General features: G+C 46.8%; 2 protein-coding genes and 1 pseudogene across 3 annotated transcripts in view; 2 read left to right on the top strand and 1 right to left on the bottom strand.

Moving 5' to 3' along the window:
• TMC5 (transmembrane channel like 5) overlaps positions 1-517 on the top strand; it is a 59,321-nt gene extending 58,804 nt beyond the window's left edge. The window contains exon 20 of the mRNA XM_004706088.2: positions 118-517. Coding sequence (XP_004706145.1) covers positions 118-170 — 53 coding nt within the window. The 3' untranslated portion in view covers positions 171-517. The remainder of the gene's footprint in view (positions 1-117) is intronic.
• Positions 518-3,192: 2,675 nt separating this feature from the next.
• On the top strand, positions 3,193-3,348 carry LOC115867998 (annotated as a pseudogene).
• An 8,480-nt stretch (positions 3,349-11,828) lies between these two features.
• Positions 11,829-25,385, bottom strand: part of GDE1 (glycerophosphodiester phosphodiesterase 1) — a 28,658-nt gene continuing 15,101 nt past the window's right edge. Inside the window, exons 2-6 of one of the 2 annotated variants that reach the window (XM_004705746.2) lie at positions 21,994-22,169; positions 18,906-19,011; positions 16,129-16,221; positions 13,131-13,342; positions 11,829-12,484 (exon numbers count right to left, since the gene is read on the bottom strand). In XM_004705746.2, coding sequence (XP_004705803.1) covers positions 12,337-12,484; positions 13,131-13,342; positions 16,129-16,221; positions 18,906-19,011; positions 21,994-22,169 — 735 coding nt within the window. In that variant the 3' untranslated portion in view covers positions 11,829-12,336. The remainder of the gene's footprint in view (positions 12,485-13,130; positions 13,343-16,128; positions 16,222-18,905; positions 19,012-21,993; positions 22,170-25,385) is intronic. The other variant, XM_045285925.1, reaches the window with a different exon arrangement.

Below are 25,385 nucleotides of genomic sequence, written 5' to 3'. Positions count from 1 at the left end.
ATTAAAGCAACAAAACCCAGGGGGTATGGGAGGTGTGGGATCTTGAGAGCCAAGTTGGTCTTCTCTTGTAGAGCTGGGGCAGTGCAGGTACACGCTAACCTCTCTCTCCTCTGCCAGAGCCAGACCTGCGACATAGGAGATTCATTCAAGAAGATGACCCAATGGCGTAATGATTGTGTGGCAGCCAAACAGCAAATAATGAAAGGGGAAGAGCTTCTTCATGACACCTGGGTCTTTAGGAATTGCCCGAAGTAGATCTCGAGTGGAAATGGACCACAATGTAAATAACAGAGTAAACTTGGGCATCCCTGCTGTTTTGTGTATCTGAATGAATGGCTGATTTTTTCAGATAAAACACTGTGGGTCTTCCAATAAAGACTGCTGTACTAAACCTAACCCACCGAAATCTAAGCGGGGATCATCTGGGAATGATGTGTTTTCTATTTAAGAAATATGTGTATGCCTTATCGATCCTTTCGGAATTCTCTTCCTTATGTCAGAAGTATGTCACCTTGCTTCCCTGGTAAAGGTTTGGAACCTGGTGCTAAGTGTCTCAGGCTGAATAAAAATGTGATCCTCGGTCAGGATGTGAAGCCTCTGAATTGTGGAACTTGCGTGTGTTTGTGACTTGGCACAAAGAACATTCTCTGGTCACCAAAAGGTGAAATATAACCAGAGATCTTGGACTATATGTTTAAAGTTGCATGTTGCATATCACATGCATGAGTCTTTGAGGATGAACTAGGATTCTGCCCCTGTGAGGTCTGTGTTAATCTGGAAAGACTAGAGAAACAAATTAAAAACACACATATGTATATAAGGGAGAAGTTTATATACAAGAGGAATTGAACATTGAGAAAACATCCCAACCCAGTCCAGTCCAAGGTCATAAGTCCAATATTAGCCCATTTGTCTGATACCAGTCTATAAAGTCCTCCTCCGACTCACGTAACACCTGCAATGACGCCGAATGTAGAAGATCACAGGGCAGTGGGTAGAAAGTCTTTGGATCCAGTGTCATTGGAAACATCTCAGCACTGGCAGGGGTCTCTGCTTCAGGGTAGGTCCATGTGTCTTGTCAGCTGCTATGTCTCCCAGGAAGTAGCAGAGAGAGAAGTGTCTTCCGCTTCCAAAGAGGAAGTACCAGATTTCCCAGAATTCTCAGGAGAAGGCCATGCCTCATTGGCTATTTCTGGATTGACAGCCTAGACTCCACCCCTACACTCTTAATCCTTACATTGACACCAGATTAGGTGACTACCATAAGGTCTCATATATGATTGTCAAAATCTTACTGTGAACCAGACATCATAAAATCAGTGGTGATGAATGGCATCGATCTACCTGTATCTGTCATCGATGCATATGTGTATGTGTGTATATATGCATATAGCTTTTGGGGGGAACATTTATCAATAAAACTTAAAACATGTGCTTAAAGTTGAAGGGCTCAAAAGGGTGCCATTACCAAATTCCTCAGGAGATAGGAGTCTCCGTTTAAGTAATCCCTGACATGAGGCTTAATTGGAACTGAATTTAGAAAACATTTAAGAGCACTAAGCACATAGCTCACGTTCAGTCATTGATTCACTTAAAAAATATATTTTTATTGCATATAATTCACATTTCATAGTCATAGTAGGGGTGGCACAACCATCACCACCATCAGCTTGAGAACATTTTCTTCTTTCTTGTAGTCATCGTTGTCAGCTCTCCATTTCCCCCCACCTCCCCTGCCATGCTCCTAGGCACTACCTATCCTGAAATTCATGTACAGAAAGACATCACAAGGACAAAGCAAAAACAAGAAACAAAACCACCACACACCAAAAAACAGACACAATAAAAGAGAGAAAAACCTCAATTCAGGGTACAGTGTAGCAATGATGAAACATAAACTTTCCTCTAGTTCCTAAATGCTTCCTCCCCCGTATCATGATCCCAATTCTACCTTACAAATCTGGCTAGACCAGAGGATGTACACTGGTACAGACAGGAACTGGAAACACAGGGAAACCAGGACAGATGATCCCTTCAGGACCAGTGTTGGGAGTGGTGGTACCGGGAGGGTGGAAGGAGGGTGAGGTGGAAAGGGGGAACCGATTACAAGGTTATAACCTCCTCCCCGGGGGGTGGACATCAGAAAAGTGGGTGAAGGGAGACGTCAGATAGTGTAATTATAATAATAATCTATAAATTATCAAGGGTTCATGAGGGAAAAGGGAGGAGGGAGTGAGGGGGAAAAAATGAAGCTGATACCAAAGCCTCAAGTAGAAAGCAAATGTTTTGAGAATGATGATGGCAACAAATGTACAAATGTGCTTGACACAATGGATGTATGAGCCCCAAATAAACTTATTCAATTAAAAAAACTCAATTGAAAAGGAAGCAGAAAATATTAAAAACTGGAACAAACTTCAAATGGGTCACAAAGGAAAGCACATGATAAGGTGCTTATTTTAACCTGCCTGCCTCTTTTCAGTATCACCTTTGCCAGTGGCTTCAAAGTTAAACAGTTAGAGAGCATGTGCTTGTGCTGCTTCATTCAACACATGTGTGCCAACAGTGGTGAACAAGATGGCCAGCATCTCAGACAGATCCTGACCTCGTGGTGCTTACTGTCTAGCTGCTAGACACAGTTATTTGACCCACTGGTCCCTCTTCAGAAAAAATTACCCGATGCCCCCTGGCAATTAAAATCGATGGCACGATAGCCCATAATCCAGGATGAAGTGTAGGTGTCTGTGTTTACAGCCCCCCCTGGATCATTCCAGTGCCCTGCAGAGGGTGATGTAGCCCACTTTGGGAAACGCTTGGCTAGGGGTTTAATTTAGACACTGACTTAATAATGAACCATTAATTATAGTTTCTGTGAAGGCAAAGCCCAGGGACTCTAGGAGACATAATATGTTGTCCATGAAATTGATGTATGTTTTTTGTGTTGTCTTAAGCTATCGGTGCTTCCTAAGCCTGTGTTAGGCTGGATTCTCTTAAGGAACAAAACCAGTGCTTGTAGCTGTATGGAGAAAGAGACATTTCTATCACGCAATGAACACAGTTGTAGAAAGGGGCAAGTGCAGTCTGGTTTCATGTCTGTGCGTCACAGACATGTGTCAGTCAGGGTTGACTAGAGGAACAAAGCCAGGGAGACGCTCGTGTGTGTGAGAGAACTTTATATCAAAGCGCAATTGTAGCTTTGCGCAGTGGCAATATCGTAGCCGATGAGGTCTACCCGAGGCGCAATTATTGCTAATTGAAAAAAAAAAAAGCGCAATTGTACATTAAGAAAACATCTCAGCCCAGTCCAGATCAAGTCCATAAGTCCAATATTGCCCCGTATGCCTATACTAGTCCATAAATTCCTCTTTAGACTCACACAGCCATGCAATGATGCTGAATGAAGATCACAAGCCAGTGGGTGGAAAGTCTTGTGTTTCCAGTGGTGATGGAAGCATCTCAGCACTGGTTGTGGGTCTCCATGTGGCTCCTTCAGCTCCAGGGCTCTGGCTCTATCAGTGTAGCTCCATGTGGCTTGTCAACAGAAATGTCTCAGCGTATGTGTGTATCTGGCCTCCAGTGAGCTATTAGTCTCATGGAGCCTCAAGTTGCAACCTGCTTGACAGACTAGACTCCGCCCCTTCACAAGTTGACACCAGATTGTGTAACTACCACACTTCTCCTGATGGGTACTTACGACTGTGGTCCTGGTCAGGGTGGGTGGCCGTGGTAGCTGGGCACCATCTAGTTCTCCTAGTCTTGGGTTAGAGGCTAAGGTTCATGTGACCCATTAACCCTTTGGACGAATTGGGTGTCTGGTTTTCTGCAGTCTCCTTTGCTCCATGTGAGAATAAACCAATCGCTGGTTCTTAGATGATTACTTGCAAGCTTTTAAGATCCCAGACACCATACATCAGAGTAGGATGTTGAACATTATCTTTATGAACTGTATTTGCCAGTTGACCTAGATGTCCCCTGAAACTATGGCCCATAGACTTCAAATCCAGTATTTTCATCCCTGATGTCTAAGTGGTTTTCACACCTGTGGCCCCTAGTTGCTATATTGAGTATATATGCACTTACAAATATGCATACAAAATATTCACAATCATATCTATATATAAGGGGGCTTCAAAGAGTTCATGGAAAAATTCCATTATGTCTTAATTCCATTTTTTCCTACAAATGTTTTGAAGTCCCCTCCTATGTATGTGGGTGTACTTCTATAGGACTCCCCTCACCAGCTTAGCACATCTATGGATCAACTCAGACTGCTATTACTGTTGCAGAATTGTATATGTTATAGCATTTACCATCCCCCACCGCCATCAAGTTCATTCTAACTATCGTGGTCTTTCTTATAGGACGGAGTGGAACTGCTCTGTAGAATTTCTAAGACTGTAAATGTGTATGGGAACAGACAGCCTCATCTTCAGAATAGCTGGTGGATTTGAACTGCCAACCTTGTGGCAAGCAGACTCCTTAGCATTTGCCATATGTGTCCTTTATTCTTGAATACCTTTCGTTGTCTTCCTTTACTTTGGTCACCTTGTGTTGACTTCCTCCATATTGTATATTGCCTTTATCTCTGTCATAGCTAACACAGTGCATTGTCTAGGCAGTGATTAGCCCTTCCTATTCCTCTGATCTTGGTAGCTCTCAAAGAATGTTTCTTTCTTCTGTGTGTAAACCTATGCTTGACTGCTTAAAATAGTTGCGTGGCCCTTTTGTGATAGACTGATTCCATTCAGCACAATGCCCTTTAGATTCGTCATGTTGTGAAATGTTTCACAGATTCATTGTTATTCTTTATTGTTGGGTAGAATTCCACTGCATGTATGTTCCACAGTTGGTTACCTATTACTGTTTCCGTCTTTTTGCTATTGTGAATAATGCTGCCATGACCGCGGGTGTCCTTATGTCTGTCTGGGTCACCGCTCTTATGTATCCAGGATATATAGCTACAAGTGTGATGGCTAAATCGTATGTTGCTTCTATTTCTAGGTGTTTAAGGACGTGACATATTGTTCTGCAAAGTGGCTGTACAGTTTTGAAGCCCCACCAGCACGGTGTTTCAGTCTCCCCACAACCTCTCCAGCATTTGTTGTTGCTTTTGTGTGTGTTTGGATCAGTTCCATTAATGCTGGAGCAAGATGGTATCTCGTTGTGTTGACTTTTCTCTCAGATGGCTAGTGGTCACGGGCATGTTCATGTTCGTTGGCTCCCTGAATTGTCAGCGCATGGACCAGTAACTCAAAATTTACCTCCAAGTACAGAAGGTGTCATGAGACTGCAGAAAGGAGTGGGCAACTCCGGGCGGGTGGTGTTACCGAGGGTATTAGGTCCAGGGGAGTGGCAGGACCAGTTCTATTCCCCACGCCCCACAGTGGGTGGGAGGTTGGAGCTTTTTTGGCTGTAGTCAACTGAAGTGGCTACATGCCAGAACTTTGAACTTACAAGTCACCCCATCAGAAATGATATAACGATTTAGCAAGAGGAAGTAGGCTTGCGGGAAAGCAAAGTGTACCCATGTCACAAAGCCTGTTTCCCCTTTGGCCCGGCCCCCAAGGCCTGCTTTAGCAATCGAGCATGTTGCCCTCCCTCCACAAAGTCTCTGAGAACCCCAAGGGAGGTGTTACGCCTATGTAGGTGGGGGCAGACAGTGTTGCTGTGGGTGGAGGCCCAGACCACAGCATCGTGAACAGACATAGTGGAACAGCCTTGGGGGTGCAATCCGGTAAACATGGGGTCACTTTTTGAAAGGTCAGTGGTTCAGACCCACCAGCCACTCCCAGGGGAAAAGATTTACAAAGCCTCAACAGCCCTATTGTAACCGACTGGGTGGCAGTAGGGGTGTTTGTTTTACACCCAGGAAAAGACCAAGACTAGGCAAGAGGGGAAGGAAAAAAACCAGGTGACCAAGTTTGTCTGCACACACTCTCTTCCCTGTTCTGTTTCCAACATGGGACCATTTTTGGGAGTAGAAAGCCCCTTTTTCTTCCACAGAGCGGCTGGTGGTTTAAAACTGCAGACCTTTTGGATCTCAGCCCAACATGTAACCACTACTCCACCAGAGCTCCTATCAGCTCAGCAGTCACATGCCCCACCTCGAGTGACTTAGAATATTCAGGGCCATTTGGTTCCGAAGGACTAGTCTCATCAGGGTAGCTTTGGCAATTGCTAGCTGCACGCCTTCTTTGCTGTCCTTTAGGCCCTGTTTAATAAAATTGGTGAGAGCTTTTAATTTGCTTCATGGCTTTTAAGGTGCTAAGGAGAGGGGGTGGGGAGTCACCCACCTAGCTAAAGCGCAGGGGGGGGGGGGAGTGGAGACCAGATTGGCCCTGGTTGGCCAGCCTAACCAGCTCCTTTGCTGCCCCCTTGAAGCTGCCCACTTCTCTCCATTCTCACAGCAGCCCCCTTTACACCGGTGGGAAAGACTGGGCTTGGCCTACCTGGATTTCATGGTGCGGAAACAGAGATTTGGATTTAGATTTCCTCCTGGTTTACGCAGTATAGGGTAACCCAAAGGATAGCACCCTACCCTATGCAACTGTACGGTCGCCAGAGCCACAAGTAGTGTGCCATTAGGGGCGAGGTACACTCTTGTGGTTCTCACTGTTCATCATTATCACCTGTTGGCAGGGGGGCCCAGGAGTCCAGGAAGAGAAGTAGGAAGGGTTCTACTGAGCACAAAACAGGTCACTGCAGCTTTCCTCAGCACCCCATTTGAGTTCAAGCAACCTAAACCATTTCAGAGTTGGCCAACACCCTCTTGTCACCTCAGCTAGGAGCCACTATACCCCACTCGGGCACACAGCCACGCTGGCCAGGGGCTTCCCACTCCAAGCACGACTTCAGCACTCAAGAAGAGGTGTTGTCCACTGACCCAGCAGCCGTTTGTGTGGTGGACTTTGGTGAAGCGATGCGGGGAGGCCACAAGGTGGGAGACACCCCCCTCACCCCCGTTGACACCCAGGATCCATGACTACTTCTGTGCACCCACATGAATGATCAGGGACCACTGCTCTTGAGTATAGCCAACTGCAGGGGCTGGCTCCCCAGCCTACTCCTGGACCCTTGGAGTGCTCACCCTCCTCCTGCCTGGTTGGTTTGTTTCTCTCTCTCAGAGCTGGGTCATGTTCTACTCACGCTGGCTGTTCCGACAGTGTCTGTCTCTTGTTGGGAATGCCATGACATTGGCTTCCTGGGCTCCTCTCATGGGGTCTTCTCCAGATGGCCGCGCTGAGCCCAGCTCTTGATACGCTGCGTTCTTGCCCTTTCTTTTTCTCGTCCGTGTTCAGGTCTCTTCTTCACCCTTTCATTTGCTGTTTAGATTGTTCCTGGCATTTCCTCTGGTTTCTCAGGTCTTTGTTGTAGAGGGACATCATGTATCTGGATACACCCCCTGCGCGGCCCCTCCTTCTGCAGGATGTGAATCCCTCTGGATTCACTTTCCCGGGAAGACTGCCATGGCCTTGGTTGGCCCCCTGAGGCTGATGGATGTTGCATACATCATCTTCTGTCCCGGCTTTTCATTTCACTATACTCTTATTAACTCCGGGGACCGCAAGGAAGTGTTCCCTTGCGTTCCCTAGAATTCAGTCCTTCCACAAATGTTTATTGAGCAGCAACTGGTATTGCACTAGGTGTTGAATAACTGAGATACTTATCACCAGTGGGTTCTTGCTGCATGCCAGGAACAATGATAAGCAGGGGCTAAGAGTTCCGGCTTTGGCATGAAGCCACCAGGGTTATAATCCTTATCCTGCTCCTTCTGTTTGACTTCAGATCATTTAGTTTCCCTGGCAGTGTGTTTGCTCTGGGTACTTAATTGTTCAATGGATAATTGGAGGCATGTGTGCCTTAGCTGCTAGTCCCCACTCAAGTCACAGAGCCAGTGGGTTTTGTCCACTGGCTTGTTTTGTGATGTACCTGGCACACGGTAGGCAGCCAATAAATGTGACTAATGAGTATTTTGTACACAGCCTCTCATTGAATCCTAAGAACCCTGTCAGGTGGATACCCATAAAACCAAAGCCAATCCACCACGTTGATTCAGACTGATAGCAAGCCTATAGGGCAGAGTAGAATTGTTCTATAGGGTAAGGATGTAAATCTTTACAGAAGCACCTATCCCAGCTTTCACCTGCAGGGGTTTGTGGGTTTGAACCTTTTGGGTAGCAGCAGCCAGGCGCTTAACTATTGCACCACAAGGGCTCTTTGTGGAGCCTGTATCACAGACAAATTAAGTCACCTGCCTGAAATCACACAGCTTGAGAATTCTTAGCTTTCTCTAATTCAAATCCCATCTCTAACCTCCAGACTAAGCCTCCCAAGGAAGTGCTAATTAGTAATACTTATTGGCATCTTCTTTCTTTACCCAAATTCTCCATTCTTCCAAGCCCAGCTCACCTACGTCCTTTAAACTGAGTCGGACAGAGTCGGGGGAAATGGATTTGGGTAAAAGGTCAGGAGACAGAAGTCTTCAGGCAACACGAGAAGGGATATTATTAACTCTGCCTGTTTGTGAGATGGCGCAGAGCCGGGCAGTGTGACATTCTGCTGTGATAGCGTTGCTGTGAATTGGCGCCGAACCCGCACAGCACCTAGTACGGGCACCGGCAGTTCGCGTGGGCGTTCCCTCCCAGGCAGTGCTGTGTGGTCTCAGGGGATGCACAGGTGCTGCATTCCGCCCACCTGTGTGCTTTCATTGGTCCTCAATGTTATCTGTCACTTGGCCCTCAATGTTTTCACAGGCCACCGTTCAAAAATGAAAACTTTTCAGATGGAAAAAAACCCCCAATTTCAGCCTTCTCTTGAAAACGCTGATCTGTCTATCCAGACCTGCAGCTGGCAGCACGGGGCGGCTTGCCGTGGCTCCGGCTAGGCAGCGTTCCTGGTTTGCCTGGCAGGGCTCCTGTCCCCACCTCCCTACCAGCCGCCAGCGTCCCTCATTTCAGTCCGCGCTCCGACTGGCCTGTCTTTGCCTTGAAACTATGGTAGTCAGTTTGCTAATTCCTACTGTGTGGGATCACAAAGCCCACACCACTGCTCTCAAGTCTGTTCCCACCCACAACGGCCCTAAAGCAGGCTTCCGAGCCTTGGCTTCTTTCCGGGAACTGATGGCCTCCTCTTTCTCCTCCGGAGGGGCTAGTGGATTTGAACCGCCGATCTTGCCATCGACAACCCGAGTGAGGCGACCACTGCACAGGCCCTGATCAGATTAACCAGGTGGGATGTTTTTGTTGAGGATGGCCTTCGCCCCTTCTGAGGGTTTTCTCTGGTCTCTCTCTCTCTCTTCTTAATTATTATCTTTATCAGTTTGTTTTTAAAGTTTTATTGGTCCTTCATCTCTGTCATACAATTCAATAATTCAATCAATTATTGTTATTTTTACCACTTCCTCCTCTCTCACCAAAGCATGGAGATACGGCAGCTTAAATGTTTGTTTCAGTCATTGGCTACCTATTTGTCCTCTTGGTCATTTTTTAAATTCAGGAATAGGACCGTGACTGAAAGCGCCCAATCTCCGTCTCTCATGCCCCTGCCACCACCCACTGGAATAAACGTGGGTTTGATTTTCTTGCTTCTGGTGGGCTGCTGGTCCTCCCAAACTCTGTGCCTGCCTGCTGCGACCTGTGCTATGGGGCGCAGCACGGAGGAAGAAGGGCAGCTTGCGACTTTTAAAACCCCCCACTGCGTTTGAAACATTGCCGCCTGTGTTAGAGGCCCTGGTTTGGAGGCTGTCAGTAGTGAATGCTGAATGGAGATTCAAGTTTCCATTGGGTTCTTCCCACAAACCTGCCATGTAATGCCCTGCCCTGAGAGGGTGTGTTTGAAGTAGATTATAGCTGCCTGAGCCAGCGTAGGGTGGGACAGGCTCGCCCTTAGGTGACTGGCCAGGGTATCAGAGCTGCATGGGCAAGAGTTTCACCCCTCCAATCAAGTAGCCAGGTCATCAAAGGGCCTCACAACCAATCCAATCAATATTTCTAATGTACATCTGATGACGTGACATGTCCCAGCCTCTGCCCTTTGCCCCCTTCTGCGACCAAGATGAATCGGTCTGCCGCTGGTGCCCAAGCCACCCTCAGTCAGGTGGCCACGAGCCTTGCTGATGGTTTCCCTCATCCAGTTGGGCTTTGTCTTGGTTCTGTGTGGGATTTCATCAGGGAGTCTCTATAAAACACGTTTGAATTTGTGGTCTTTTTCCTCCTAACATACCTAGGTTCACTGGCAGCTCTCGTGGGAAAGAACACCTACTTGGGAGTCCAGGGCTAGCAGACCTGGCCAGTGGCTGAGTCTGCTGGGGGAGGGGGTGGACAGAGGGTAGGAGATGGTGTCAGACTGCAGGAACAGGAGTAGCTGGGTCTGTTTGGAAGTCAGGCCTGAGACCTTGGGGAACGGACCAACTTTGCTATGCCTCAGTTTCCTCATCAGCGAACTCCAAATTCACTGCCACTGAGTCAATTCCTGACGAGACAAGGTAGCACTGCCCCGGCGCGTCTCTGAGATGGCAACTCTTTCGGGGAGAATGCCCTGTCTCCTTCAGAGTGGCTGCTGGTTTTGAGCTGCTGACCTTGCGGTTAGCAGCCCATCGAGTAACCACTATGCCACCAGTGCTCCCTCCTCATCAGTAAAGAGGACAAAACCCCCAGGGGTTTGAGCTGGTTCTTTCTGGTTTGTACCTGCTGAGACACTGCCTTTCCACACAGATACACAAAATCAGAATCTACGTTTTTGCTGTTTTTTTTAAACGAGATCCTCCAATGGTTTTGGGATTCCCTAGGGGATTCTTATGTGTACACCAGGATCTTGTTAAAATGTAGGTGCTGCTGTGGTACATCTGGGGCCAACTCGCAGATTCCCGGCTTGGGGGCTGAACCGGGATGAGCCTTGGTGAATCTTCCGTAGCTTTACATGAAGGTTAAGGAACCTGACACGTTAAATCAGCGGTTCTCAACCTGTGGGTCACAACCCCTTTGGGGGGTCAAACGACCCTTTCACAGGGGTCGCCTAAGACCATTGGAAAACACATAAATATTTCACAGTGTTTAATTACATATTATTTTGTGATAAATCACTATGCTTTAATTATGTTCACTTTGTAACAATGAAAATACATCCTGCATGCCAGATACTTACATGATGATTCATAACAGTAGCAAAATTACAGTTGCAAAGTAGCAACGAAAATAATATTATGGTTGGTGGTCACCACATGAGGACCTGTATGAAAGGGTCACCGCCTTAGGAAGGTTGAGAACCACTATGTTAAATGCCCGGGCATTCCTGGCTAATACAGGGGTTGCCGTGCATTTCTGGCCTTTGACTCTCCTATTGCTCCGTGTAGTGGAGACAACTGTCTGCTGCTTCTCTCCCAAGGTCCTCCTCCCATGGGTTCCGGCTCTCACAAGTTCGACCTAGAGATTTCAATCATCAGGCTCCGCTACGCTTCCAGCTAGGTGATTTTTGAGCTAAGCTCTTCTCTGTTACAGGCTATTGTTCCCTAATTTATAAAATGAGGATAAGCCGAGGTATTCGGTAGGTTTCCCCCAACCACAGAATTTTCTACGGTGGGAGAATGTAGGCTTCCCAGTAAACCTGAAAAAGTGCCACAGTGCCACCTGGTGGTTCTAAAGCTGTTATTTTCAGCTGCCCGAAACCAAGCCCTTGGATTGGTCTCGACTGACTTCCCGAATCCTATTTGTTTGCCAAGCACAGAAACCTTCCCAAGGGCTGCTGCCCCTGTAGACAGGGCGGCAAATAGCAGCTTCCCTAAATGCCTAACACCTTGGTGCATGATGCAAGACACTCCAGTCCCTTAGTGCTCCTTTGAAGGACTTTTATTAGTGTAGTCACAAGTTTGACATCCACAGTACGTTGTTAATGTCGCTGACGCTAAACTGTTCAACATCAGCACATTACCTAAGTGCGCCAGCACATTACCTAAGTGCCAAGTGTTCAAATGCCCACTTGGAGGGATCATGCATTTTCCCATGCATTTGCACCTGTGTCCCCACGTGGCACCAGCTCAGCCTGTGCTTATTCTCATTGAGGCTCGGTGTGCATCTCGGCCAGGACCTTTCCTCAGCCCCAGGCTTCCTGGGAGCCCCAGTGGTGGATTCAGGGATTCCCTGGAGTGTGGTGCTAACACTGGGTTTTGCTTTAGTTCAAGTAAAAATGGAATTACTGACTACTGCTTGTGTGAGTCACCTGGCACCCCACCTCCCCCTTCCCCCCAACCCCAGAGCTTGGGATAGCATACGGTGTTTTAATTTCCCTGCCAGAGCTCCGCAGGTGGTTTCTGAACCCGTGCTTCCTTCAGGGGCTGACAGTCTAGAACTGAGGGTCGCAGTCTTCCACCAGGCTGTCAGTGATGTAGCTGGAGACGAGATGGGACTCGTAGTAACTTTTTTCATCCAAAGTGTTAACAGTCCACGCAACAACCTGAATCCCTTTGGCCGACCACTTATTCAAGTAGGCCCTGGGGAAAGAGTTAGAACCGATCCTGTTAGAAGAATGCCTAGCGGCCCCAGGAATCCTTTACAGTCACTCAGTAGAGGGGTCTTCGTGGAGGACAAGCCGTGTTAAGAACTAGCTTCGCAGCTGCCCTCTGCAAATATTTACAGAAGGAAAGCAAGCCTGGCCTACAATCGGAAACTTTCAATTGCTGTGGACTATTAAGCATGTAGTCATCTGGAAAACCCAGATTGTAACAGTGCAAAAGTACAGAGACTGATTACAGGGGGGGTTTTCTTGGAAGTGATGGCGCAGACCCTATCCCAGGCAGAGAAGCAGGCACAAAGACGAAAAGGCTGATGGGTCCTCACTGTAGCTCTGCCCTGGACCCCAAGACATTTGAGCCCTCTTTCGTCCTACTTCGGCACCTTCACCTTGTCTTTCAAATGCACTAAAAACCAAGGCAGTGCCATCAGCCTGTGTTGGAAATGGTAAAACATGCCTACACTTTGTGCACTGAAGAAGCGAGCAGCCTTGCTGCTCTATCTATAAACGTGCATTGGGCATTATGGTTGAATCCCAATACATGCTGTCTACTGCATAGATACTTCCTTTCCACGTAGAACAGCCGAGAAGTTTGTCAGGAGGAGAAAAGTGATCCTGTGACTTACGGGGAGACGAAATTCTTCTGCATGAGGAAAGCTGAAATCCCACACAGGTACCACAGGATGTTGTGCATGCTCCAGTCGAGCAGAATGTCCATCAGCATGAGCATGGAATGCTTCCACAGGGAATCGTACCGCGGTTTCCCGTCTCCTGTATAGCTCAGGCTCCAAGGTCTGTGAGTTAGCGCCGTCACGATATTCTGATCGGCTTGTCGCATCTGCGAAGACATCGTGGGGCACAAAGTTTTACTGTCTGTAAACCACATTACTTCCCAATTGAAAATGTATGTATGATTTGCTGGCCATCGGTGAAGAATAGTCCAGAGTCAACTCTGGATTTTGAAAACTGATAAAGCAAACATTTGTCCTGCCTATTGGGTAACCAAAGGGGAGGAGAGGTTGCTTTTCATGAAGTATGCAAGCTAAGGTGTGAAGAACAAATAATGGAATTGAAATATCGACAGGTTGCAATTCCTGGTGAGTTGGCGGATCTGGCCACTGAGTAACAAGGAAACCAGGAAAGAATGCATCAGCTGTGACGTGGTCCTTGATGGGGAAAATACCTCGACTATAAAATCATCCTCTCAAGAATAATAAAAAGTAATCCGAGGAAGCCTCTAGTCCAGCCTACCAAGTTCTAGGAAATAAACGGGGGCAGACACGTTAAACTACATCACCACACAAACTAGAAATAATCTGGTCTCACGAGTAAAAACATCACAAGAACAAGAGAGAACGAGATGGAGGGGGATCCTGAAGGTTTTGAGACCTAAAATTACAGCATACAAAGCTTATTTGGGTCCTGATTCAAACAAGTAATTTGTAAAAAAGAAACCATTTGTGATATTTCTTTCTTTTTTAAAATCATTTTATTAGGGACTCACACAACCCTTATCACAATCCATATACACATCAATTGTGTAAAGCACATTTGTACATTCATTGCCCTCATCATTCCAAAACATTTGCTCTCCACCTAAGCCCCTGGCATCAGGTCCTCATTTTTCCTCTCCCTCCCTGCTCACCCCTCCCTCATGAGCCCTTGATAATTTATAAATTATTATTTTGTCATATCTTGCCCTGTCCGACGTCTCCCTTTACCCACTTTTCTGTTGTCCGTCCTGCAGGGAGGAGGTTATATGTAGATCCTTGTAATCGGTTCCCCCTTACTAACCCACCCTCCCTCCACTCTCCCCGTATTGCCACTCACACCACTGGTCCTGAAGGGATCAACCACCCTGGATTCCCTGTGTTTCCAGTTCCTATCTGTACCAGTGTACATCCTCTGGGCTAGCTACATTTGTAAGGTCGAATTGGGATCATGATAGTGAGGGGGGTGGCATTTAGGAACTAGAGGAAAGTTGTATTTTTCATCGTTGCTACATCGCACCGACTAATTTGTCTCCTCCCCAAGACCCTTCTGTAAGGGGATCTCCAGTGGCCTACAAATGGGCTTTGGGTCTCCACTCTGCACTCCCCACCTCATTCACAATGATGTGTTTTTTTTGTTCTGATGATGCCTGATACCTGATCCCTTCGACACTTCGTGATTGCACAGGCTGGTGTGCTTCTTCCATGTGGTTGTGATATTTCTAAGACAACAGAAAAATTCATAGATTGGATGGATATTTAATGATATTAAAATGTACTATTAATAGTTTTTAAATGGAACATGGAATTGTGGTTGTGTTTATGTTTTTAAAGCAATGAATCGCTTTGTAAAGATAGAATTTTATGGATGAAAATTATGTCTATGCTTTGCTTCAAAACAATATTGGTGATATCTAGATAGCACACCTGTTTAAGTGAAGGTGAAGAGGACTTGAAGAATTTGGTGATGAAGATGAACAATGGCAGCCTTCAGTATGGACTACAACTTAATGTAAAGAACACTAAAATCCTCACAACTGGACCAATGGGGAACATCTTGAGGAGTGGAAAAATGACTGAATTTCTCAAGGATTTCATCCTGCGTGGCTCCACAATCAGCACTCGTGGAAGCAGCAGTCAAGAGGTCAGATGATGCACGGCATCAGGTAAATCTGCTGCAGCAGACCTCGTTAAAGTGCTGAAAAGAAAGGATGTCACGTTGAGGACTAAGGTGCGTCTGACCCAAGCCATGGTATTTTCTATCGCCTCCTATGCAAGTGAAGGTTGGACACTGACGACGGGAGCATTGATAAGTCTGAACGATGGTGCTGGTGAAGAATAGTGAAAGCCCCAGGGACTGCCCAAAGAATAGGTCTGTCTGGGCAGAGGAACGGCCAGATGCTCCTTAGGCGGGAGGAGGCTAAGCCTTGTCTCGTGTACTTCGGACACGTTCTCAGGAGAGCCTCTTCCCTGGGAAAGGACATCATGGCTGGTAAAGTGGAAGGCCAGTGGAAAACAGGAAGCCCCTCAACCAGATGGACTGACCCAAGGGCTGCAACAATGGCCTCAACGCTAACAAGAAGGTGAAGGTGGTGGAGAACCAGAGGTCCCTTCTGTGAGTGTTTCCTTCTGCTGCACACAGGCTTGCTAAGAGTTGGAATCGTGGTTGCTATGAGTTGACTGAGACTCATGGCGACCCTATAGGGCCTAACTGGACTCCTCCATTGGGTTTCCAAGTCTGGAATCGTTGTGGGAGCAGACTGCCTTATCTTTCTCTGGGGGAATGACTAGAAGCTTTGTGTCTTGGTGTCTTAAGCTTAGCCTTTTCTTTTCCACCCAACCCACCACACTAAACTTACTGCTAATTAGTCAATTTCAAGTCTAAGCAAGAAACCCTGCAGAGGGTTTCCAAGATGGGAAAACTTTACAGGAGCATCCAGCCTCATCTTTCACACACACACACACACAGCCTCATCTTTCACACACACACACACACATATGGCTGTGGGTTTGGATCATCAACTTCATCAACTTTGTGGTTAGCAGTCTAATGCCCAACCCACAGTGACACAGGCCCCTTGCTATACCCACCAGTTTACACAATATTACATACAATAAAACTCCTGAATTTTACCTTATATATAACTTCTGGCAAGAAAGAACAGACGATACTATTATTGTATAGCTGAGGAAACTCCTCATAAAGTTTCTTTAGAGCAACAGCAGCCTGCAAAAGAGATTTGTGTATTTAAAACCTATTAAAATATGATAGTCCCAGGCAGCAACTTTTCCACCTCAGTATAGTGGCCCCTTTGCCCCCACCCCAGTCCACCCACATGGTTGAAGTGTATTATTGGTTTACTTCTTTATCCATTTGGATACATTTTAAGTTCCTATCAGCAGCAGACAAGTCCTTCCTCAACCTCCCCTCCTTTTTCCCTCCCCCCACCACCACCTCCCTCCCACAGCTGGGTTCAAAATTTTAAAGCATTCCTCTAGACCCCAATTTAGCCACCAGATAGACACAGCTCCATCCCGGGACTTGCACAGATGAAGCATGAGCCCGGGAAACACAGCGGCGCAATGGGAATGGGACTAGAAGTAGGGTGGGAAGCCGCTCAGCTCTTTCTGAGGAGGGCAGAAGATTCTTCTCAAAGAAGCAGGCCAGCTAACCAATGAAGAAAGGCACCGATAGCCTCTCGTGAATTGACAAGATCTGGCATTGAGCATCAATGGCCAGTAACCCCAACAAGAATCAACCAGATGCTGTGTGAGTGCAAGGCTGCTGCAGCAGAGTGCTTGAGATGCAAAGCCCCCCACACCCATAATTGAACACAAGCAACCAGCTGCATCAACCAACCTAGACTGGGTTTACACCACGCCTCCCTTCGCCAATGAAACGGAATGCTGGCTATTTCGCAAGCAGCCATCTTCTTGCTATTCTACCCCTGAATCCTTTGATTGAATTCTCACAACAACCTCATGTGGTAGACTCTTTTATGACTCCCGCATTGGTCCACAGTAAATTGTGGCTTCTGAAGGTGAAGGTTACATTGCAGTGACAGACCTTAGACACTGTCTGGAGACCTCCGGACCCCACAGTCTGGTGTGTGACATGCTCTCCAATGTGTTGCCACCTTTGTCCCTCGATGCTGTCAACCCGCTGAATTTTATTACGACACTCTGCCTCCTTTGAACACCCCACCCGGAGAGCTCAAAGCACTGGATTGCCCCCCTCTCTTCTTTTCTACTTACTCTGAGGCGGAGCATGCAGGTCAGTACACGGTGGTTAAGTGGAGGACTATCAGGGCTCCCAAACAAACGCCACATGGCCAACGGGGCCTAAGGCACCTGTTAAAAACCCCTGTGCCTTTGATCCCTCTCTAGACTCCGTCCATTGTCCGTCTGGCTGGGACTCTGCATTTTAAGTAGGTTCTCTAGGCTACTGCCAGGCAGACGGATTAGCAAATGGGACAATGTACAACTGTAAGCTAATGAGAAGAGGCTAACCTCACTTGATTGCTATTACAGAAGGCGTGTGGTGTGCAAATTGATGACCCTGCATTCAGCAAGGCTGGGGCGCTGTTTTCCAGCATCAGGAGATGCTGCGCGTGTCTGTCACCTTTGGGTGGTCTCACGGTCCTTCAGACTCTTCCATAATGCTATTGCACACGTTATAGACAACACCCAGGGTAAACAGAACTTTTTTATGCAGTGGGAAACCCAAAAGCTTGTGGTTCATTTTATTGCGACATTCTCTTTACTGCTACAGTCTGGACCTAACCCCAGTGTCTCTAATGTATGCCTGCAGTACATCTACTCCTGGCTTTCTAAAACAAACAAACAAATTTAGAGCCTACTGCCCTAATTCAGGAGTGTGTTTTTATGTTCCCATTTCAGATTTGAAGAGCATCTGGCTTTAGTTATATCTGGAATTAATAATAATGATAAAAATGATACCTGAAAAAGATACCTGAATTCTCAACTAGGAAATGGTCACTACTGATTACAACTATTACTTGGGGTGGCGGGGGGGACACAGGGTGGGGGTGGGGGCCCGGATACCTCTCTGTTTATATGGAAAAGGATTTGAATCTGAAAAGCTGAATGTAATCTGAATATTTTCATTTCCATAGTAATACTATGCTTTTGAGAAGCACATGCTCTAAAATTTAAACAAAATTTTATTAAGAAATGCTATACTTATTTAAAGAAAATAGAGTAACTTTCAGATAAAAGTATAACCATGCAAATCACTGAGTAACAAACTTCTATCAGAAAGCCTACAAAAGCGGGTAACTTCATACAAAAGATATTCTATAGCTTTCAGAAGCTGTCACTATGTCGTCCAGTTAAGACCCTTAACAGGCAAATGCAATTAGTCTTGTTCAGTTCCTGAATTCCTTTTTATGACTTGAGGGGTCGGTTCTGGAAATGTCTCTTTGCTGTTTAATACTTTTTGCAAACGCTTTAAGGAGCCTTGGTGGCACAGTAGTTAAGTGCTTGGCTTTTAACCTAAAGGTTGGCAGTTCGAACCACCAGCCATTCTGAGGGAGAACAATGAAAGGCTGGGTCGCCTTGGGAACCTGTGGGAGCCGCTCTACTCTGTGTGACAAGGAGGGTGGTGTGAGGGGGAACTCCGGCAGCAAGGGCAGTGTTCTGGTAAATGCTCTATACGCTTCTCCTGTGTGCTGGCTACAAAACACTAGGAGTTATTTTCTGTAAAGATGGGGGCGGTTTTTGTTGTTGTTGTTTTGCCTTGTATACTTCCATTTTAAGGACCTATGTTATGATTTGTGAAAATAACAAGAAAAAAGAATAAGTCCTAAAACACATGTTTCATTCTGGAAACGGCTCGTAGCTAAGTAAGATGGCGTTTGTAAAAGGGGACGCCCGTGGTAAACACTGTACCAGGTTGGCATGGCCTTTGACATCAAAGAAGATGGTGAGGTTAGAGGTTAGGCACTCTACGACGGCTTCCCTCAGGGTGGGGATCTTTTCATCAGGAAAATCATTCCTACAAGAGAGGGGAAAGGAAGTCATAGGGTGCAGAAAAACAGAAGAGAGAAAAGTTTAGCAGAACAGATATTTTGCAAATGTCTCCCAACTTATTAAAAAACCAAAAAAAGAGTGGTTTTCCCGGCTTCCTTTCTTCACCAAGCCAAAGCCCACAGCTCATGACCGCTGGTCCTGGAACCAAAGGACAAATATTCTTGATCACAGAACGGTAACAACAACGGTCATTTTGTTTTCACGGAATTACTCCAGGAACACAAGGTCCAGTGTTTAGAGAGCGCAGGAGTTTCACTGTAAGACGGCCGCTGCGCTAGGCAGCAGAAGTTCCTGGGAATACCCCAATCTTTGGAGATGTGCACCTGTTCCAGCGCCACTGCCTTACACGACTTCCCAATCCACCCGTTTTGAAGAAAATGACGTCTCAGTGCCTGATAGGTAAGATATCAGCTTTTCTGGCAGTCAAATCTATTGGTTCATGGTTTCACTCGAGCTAATTCAGCTATGTTAGGTGTCTCAGCACAACGGACACGCCTCTGGAGGAAACACCGATTTTCCCTACAGCGTGGTCCGTAACACAAATCAATTCTTTGCATCCGTCAGCAATCAAAGAAAATGTAACGGGATTCACTTTTAGAGCAAAAACTGGATGTGTTAAGACTTTTTTTTTTTTTTTTGCATTAAGACTTATTAAGATGGAATATTGACTCTCATATAGTGCCTTCTGAAAGGGTTTTTAAGGGGCCAAGGCAGCACAATGGGTTAAGTGCTGGACTGCTAATTGCCAGATTGGCAGTTCAAATCCACCAACTGCGCTGAAGGAGATTGATGAGGCTGTCTGCTCTCTACATTTAGGATTTTGGAAACTGTACGGAGCAGAGCATAACTCCTCTCTCTTATGAGGTCGCTATGAGTCAGAGTAGAGTCGAGGGGGTGGGGTGGGGGGGAGAGCGCTGAGTGGGTTAAAGGACTTTTAAAGGTGATGTTGTTCCTTGCCCCTTTTTGCTCTGTGCTCTGCATATCAGAACCAGCCTCTCCCTTGCAATCCCGCAGTCCAGCGGCCTAGGCTGAGAACTGGGCAGCGTCATCAAGGTTCTCTGGGCTGCACTATGGCTTCTTGGAGCTCACTTTCATTTCTGTCCGCTCGTGTGAAAATAAGGCTTGAGCCAACTTTTAGGCGGACCGTCACTGGGGTGACTATATTCATGAGGCACAGGTAATCGAGATTATGGAAATGACAGTGAGCACCAGGAGCCTGGGGACACGCTGGTTCAAGAACTCGGCTGCTAACTGCAAGGTCGGCAGTTTGAACCTCCCAGTGCCTCGGTGGGAGAAGCGACCTGGCAATCTGCTCCTGCAAGGAGGACAGCCTGAGAAACACCACCAGGCGGCGCTGCTCGGCCACGCAGGGTCCCCAGGGGTCGCAATCAGCTCCAAAGCACGTGGCAACGGTATTATAAAGAAGGCAAGAGACGAGGAATTTCCGTAACTACATCCCAAAGTGTATTACCCAGTACAGTAACTCCACACAGTGGTTGAGTGTTCGGCTGCTAACCTGAAGGTGGACAGAAACCACCAGCTGCCTTGCCGTCAGCGTCCATCCATAGTGACAGCCCTGGGAAGCCTGTGGGGCCGTTCTACTCTGTCCTACACCGTTGCCAGGAGTCAGAATCATCTCGATGATCGAGAAGTTTGGTTCGTTGGATTTCAATTCCAAGGATTTTTATGACTGACACAGGGTGGGTGGAGAGTATGGGTTCTGGAGTCAATAAAACCCACAGTCACCTAAGTTTGAGAAATGCTAAGTACAATTGAAGGTCAGAATCGATTGTTGGGCATGTACTGTTTAGTCCCAAGAGGGCCATTCAGAGCACACGGCTCCCCAAACTGATCTGCCCATAGAATCCCTTTCTTGTGTAACATCCTGTAGGGCCGGCTTCGATACATAAACTATGGAGACAATGGCTTGAACTCCCACAGGCGGGGATTTGCACAGGCAGGCACCCGAGCTGCTCTCCGACAGTTTTGAGAAACACCAGGGCAAGCAGCGTTTGCATAGCATGCTGTAAGTTTCTTTGGGCTCAAAATGGAGATCACTGTTCAACAGTCCTGGTAGGTCATTTAGTTTTTCTGGAATAATCCTTAAAAGTGGGATTGATCTAGATCTGCACTGTGTCCAGGAAGGGAGCCATACAGGCTACCTTTAATTTTAGAAATCCAGTTCCTCTGATAAGGGTGACCTTTGAACAACAAAATGATAATAATTAATGCCACTGAACTTCACACGGGAAGACTGTTGAGCTAGCAAATGAGTTGCTACATATCTAATGGCCACAGTGAAAAACAAATTAAGTCCCTCAGTTGCACTAGCTACCTGTCAAGTGCCCAAGAGTCATATGCGGATAAGTGCAGGTAGACATTTTTTTTTAAGACAACATTCTTATTGTAGGAAGCTCTAGTCTAGATTATTTCTAGGGCATGTTCTGCTTTTAGAATTCTATGATCCCTCCTAAGTTGGTTATAAGTACCTACAAAGTGGTGGGGGGGGGAGGGGTGGAGAAGAGCTAGATTAAAAGGTGATAGTATTACTTGAAGATTTTTTTTTTTTTAAACCACTTAATTGGTTTTCTGGTGAGTCTGGAGGCGAGAAGAGTGAAGTAAGCCATTGGGGGTACCTCCGGCCTCATGAACCTATAATCTATCTGCTGGAGCAACGTGAACTGTCAAAACAATGACTGGACCGAGTATTGTGCTGAGGCCCATTCCCAGGCCTCACGTGGCCTCAGCACAAAAAAGAATGAAAAGCATACAGCCCATGTTTCTGTTGTTCCTGGCATCTGCTCATTTCTTGAGAAACCTTGATACACTTCAAAGCCAAACCAAATAAACAGCCTCTCCTGGGGCAGAAAAGTGCAACTGGAAGGGGCCCCGTGTTCCTTTGTGAACTTCAAACAAAGGGGAAGGATGGTGACCAGAAACCACTCACCTCAACCTGTGCTTGGCTGCAGGGTTCAGTGTCCTGATCTGTTCAAATGTCAAGTCACACAAATAACCAGTGCCATCGGTGGTCCGGTCCACGGTGTTGTCGTGCATTAAGATGGGGATCCCGTCGGAAGTAAACTCAAGGTCCAGCTCCACGCCGGTGGCTCCATTCTTAGCTGCCTTAACAAAAACAGCGTCCATATTAATGTCAGACGGCCATGGATGTCGTCCTGCCATCTAGAGACCAACAAGATGTCCTTACACACATCCACTTCCCCACTTGTACCTCCCACACAAGGGCAAATGAGGAGACGTCTGGGACTCCCGTTCTCTCTTGGCTCTACCTATATGGCTCACAAATATGGAGGCACGCTCCCATTCACTCACACTGCGCTTGGTGCAGTCGCTAAGATGAACCCCTGAGCATGCTGCTTAGTCAGGTAGCTCACGGGGTTTTGGGGGGTGTTTTGGTTAAATCCCCCCCACCTCAATATAAAGAAAACAAAACTCTCCACAGCTAGATCAATCAGCAGCATCAGGATAAGCAGCGACATGAAGTTGTTCAGGATTTCGTTTTACTTGGATCCACAAGTCCTGCCCGTGGAAGCAGCAGTCAAGAAATCAAACAACGTATTGCATGGGGCAAATCTGCAGCAAGCCTCTTTAAAGTGTTCAGACAGTATACGGTATGACAAAATAATAATAATTTCTGAATTATGAAGGGTTCATGACTGAAAGAAAAAAATGATGGGGGAGGGAGGGGAAAATGAGGAGCTGATATCAAGGGCTCAAGTAGAAAGCAAATGTTTTGAGAATGATGATGGCAACATATGTACAAATGTGCTTGACACAATGGATGTATGCATAGATTGTGATAAGAATTGTTTGAGCCCCCAATAAGATGACTTTTAAAAAAAGTGTTCAAATGCAAGGTTACTTGGAGGACTAAGGTGCCCCTGACCCAAGTGTGACTTCCGATCACCTCATATGCATGTGAAAGGAGGGTAGTGAGTAAGTTAGACTGAAGAACAGCTGCCCTTGAATTGTGGGGCTGGTGAAAAATATTACATGTGCCCTGAACTTCCACAGCTGCCTGGGGAGAAGGAGAGCCTGAACGCTCCTCAAAAGCAAGCATGGTGAGACTTTGACTCATGTACTTCGGACTTGTTATCCAGAGCAACTGTTAGAGAGCTAGCACAGGGACTGGGGCGTCCACCGCGCATGCTCAGAGGTTCTGGCCAGGAAGGGGTGGTGCATCTAGATGGGCGTTACACCTGGATTGGCCCATCTGAGCCAGGTGAATTTGATTCAGCCAAGGGGGTCGACCAGTATTGTCGACCATGCCTCCCAGCGGGGCCCCTGGAAAGGCAGAGGTTTGGCTCTGGGCTCTCTTTCCCAGCGGCTGCTCCACAAGGTAGCACAGCCGGGCTGTGGTCCCCCAACTGTGCCGCGGACTCTGTCTGGCTTGTGTTCCATTTACAGCAGGACCCGAAAACTCCTGCTATTCTCTATAAACCCACTGGGATCACAAACCAGGCTTCGGCGTGAATTCCTCCTCGCGCAGAGCCAAAGACAGAGGTGCATCTCTCCCCGAGAGATCTAACAGTCCTTGGGGAAGAACATCACGCTTGGAAAAGTCAGTGAGAGAGCCCCTCAGTGAGATGGGCTTACAGCGGCCTCAGGCACAATGACCATAGTGGGAGGGCACGGGACCAGGCAGTGTTTTGTTCTGTTGTCCACAGGGTTGTTACGAGTCTGAACAGGACTCGGAGCTACCTAACCACACCCTCACCCTCTCTAAGAGGTAGCCCAAGCCTGTTTCTAGGGGCCGTTATATTATGTTGATGGGAGTAGCACTGGCTCCTAGGCAATAAATTGGTAAGCTTGATGAAGCAGCCTGGAATTTTCTGAAACAACGATCATCTAGAACATTCCATTTTACAGGACACGTTCTTCTGAGACCCACACAAGCTAATAGTTGCTTCCTTGGCTTCCTCGTTACAATGGATATGTGAAATGCTCATTGCGATCCAAGTTTTAGTTTTTAAATTATGGTTTATTTCAAATATATAGAGCTTGTACAGTAAATTAAGATTTGACAGGAGTCAACATTTTGCTGTAGGAATCCGAAGGGCGCCAGTGGCTAAGTGCTTATTTGCTAACAGAAAGCGTGGAGGCTCAAACCTACCAGCTGCTCTGAGAGAACGATGTGGAAGTCTGCTCCCACAGAGATCACAGACTTGGAAACCCCGTGGGGCAGTTCTGCCGTGGCCCATAGATATCAACACGAGTTGGAATTTACTGGGCAACAATCGGTTTATTCTAACTGCTTTAACTGTTTTTACTTACTTGATCCGTACAACCCTGTGACAGATACTATTACTAGTCCAATTTTACAGATACAAAACGGAAACAAAAAAGAGATTAGGAAACTTGTCTTGGGTCACACAAGGTAGACTATGATAGACACTGCATTCTCTCCCCTCACTGTGACTATCAACAATACGGACACAAGTATAGTTAATAGCTCATACTTGCCCACCCATGCCAGTCACCATTAGGTTAAAGTTGGTGTGTGTCAGTTTCCTATTATTTCCTTATATGGCCTTTTATATACCTCCAAAAAAACCCAGAATTGCACTGGGAGGAACAGAGCTTTCATAGTATGATTTTTTCCTGCTAGGCGAGCATTGAGCATTGAGTAACTAACTCGCTCTGAGCTAGTGCACCCAGTGGCATCACCTGGGAAGGTTCTCCCTGGCCACAGTGAATGTTTTCGTAAAACTAATTTTGCTCAAACCTCATTTTTTTGTGATGGGCAATTTAAGAAAACAAAGTGTGGCTGTGAAATTGTGTTTCCTGCTCAGGTAAAATGCCCCAGAAACTGTTGTGATGCTGAACACAGCATACAAGGATAGTGCTGTAGGAAAACAACTGTACAAGTGGTTTTCTCTTTTCAAAAAAGGTGAAAGTTCGATGGATGACAATCCTGACAAACTTCTGGACATCGGTCAACTTCCTGAATGGACAAAAATGTCAACTTGTACCCCATTTGGAGTTTGTTCCACCAGGTCGGACTGTTAATCAAGCTTTCTATTTAGAGGTTCTCAAAGGATTGCGTAACCACCCACCCACCCCATCCACCCCCCAGAAGAATGCGCTCCAGAGGACACCCTGAAGCTACAGCTCATCACAGAGAACTGGGCGCATCTGATCAGAGCATGCAGGAGAAAAGGAAGAGTGAAGGAGAGAGTGGGTCACATCCTGGCCCACCAAGCCCTGAGGACGATATTCCTGCTCAGAGCCAACGCACAGAGAGGACCATAGGTCCAGCCCCACCACAGGATTCCCTCACTGACCCATGGCACTACGGGGGACAACACTGGAGACACAGTG

Source organism: Echinops telfairi, unplaced genomic scaffold, assembly GCF_000313985.2.
Source record: "Echinops telfairi isolate 266 unplaced genomic scaffold, ASM31398v2 ScPeMD7_5;HRSCAF=22, whole genome shotgun sequence".
Lineage (NCBI taxonomy): Eukaryota > Metazoa > Chordata > Mammalia > Afrosoricida > Tenrecidae > Echinops > Echinops telfairi.
The sequence above is the reverse complement of the archived record's forward strand: the minus strand, read 5'-3'. Positions and strand labels throughout refer to the sequence as shown.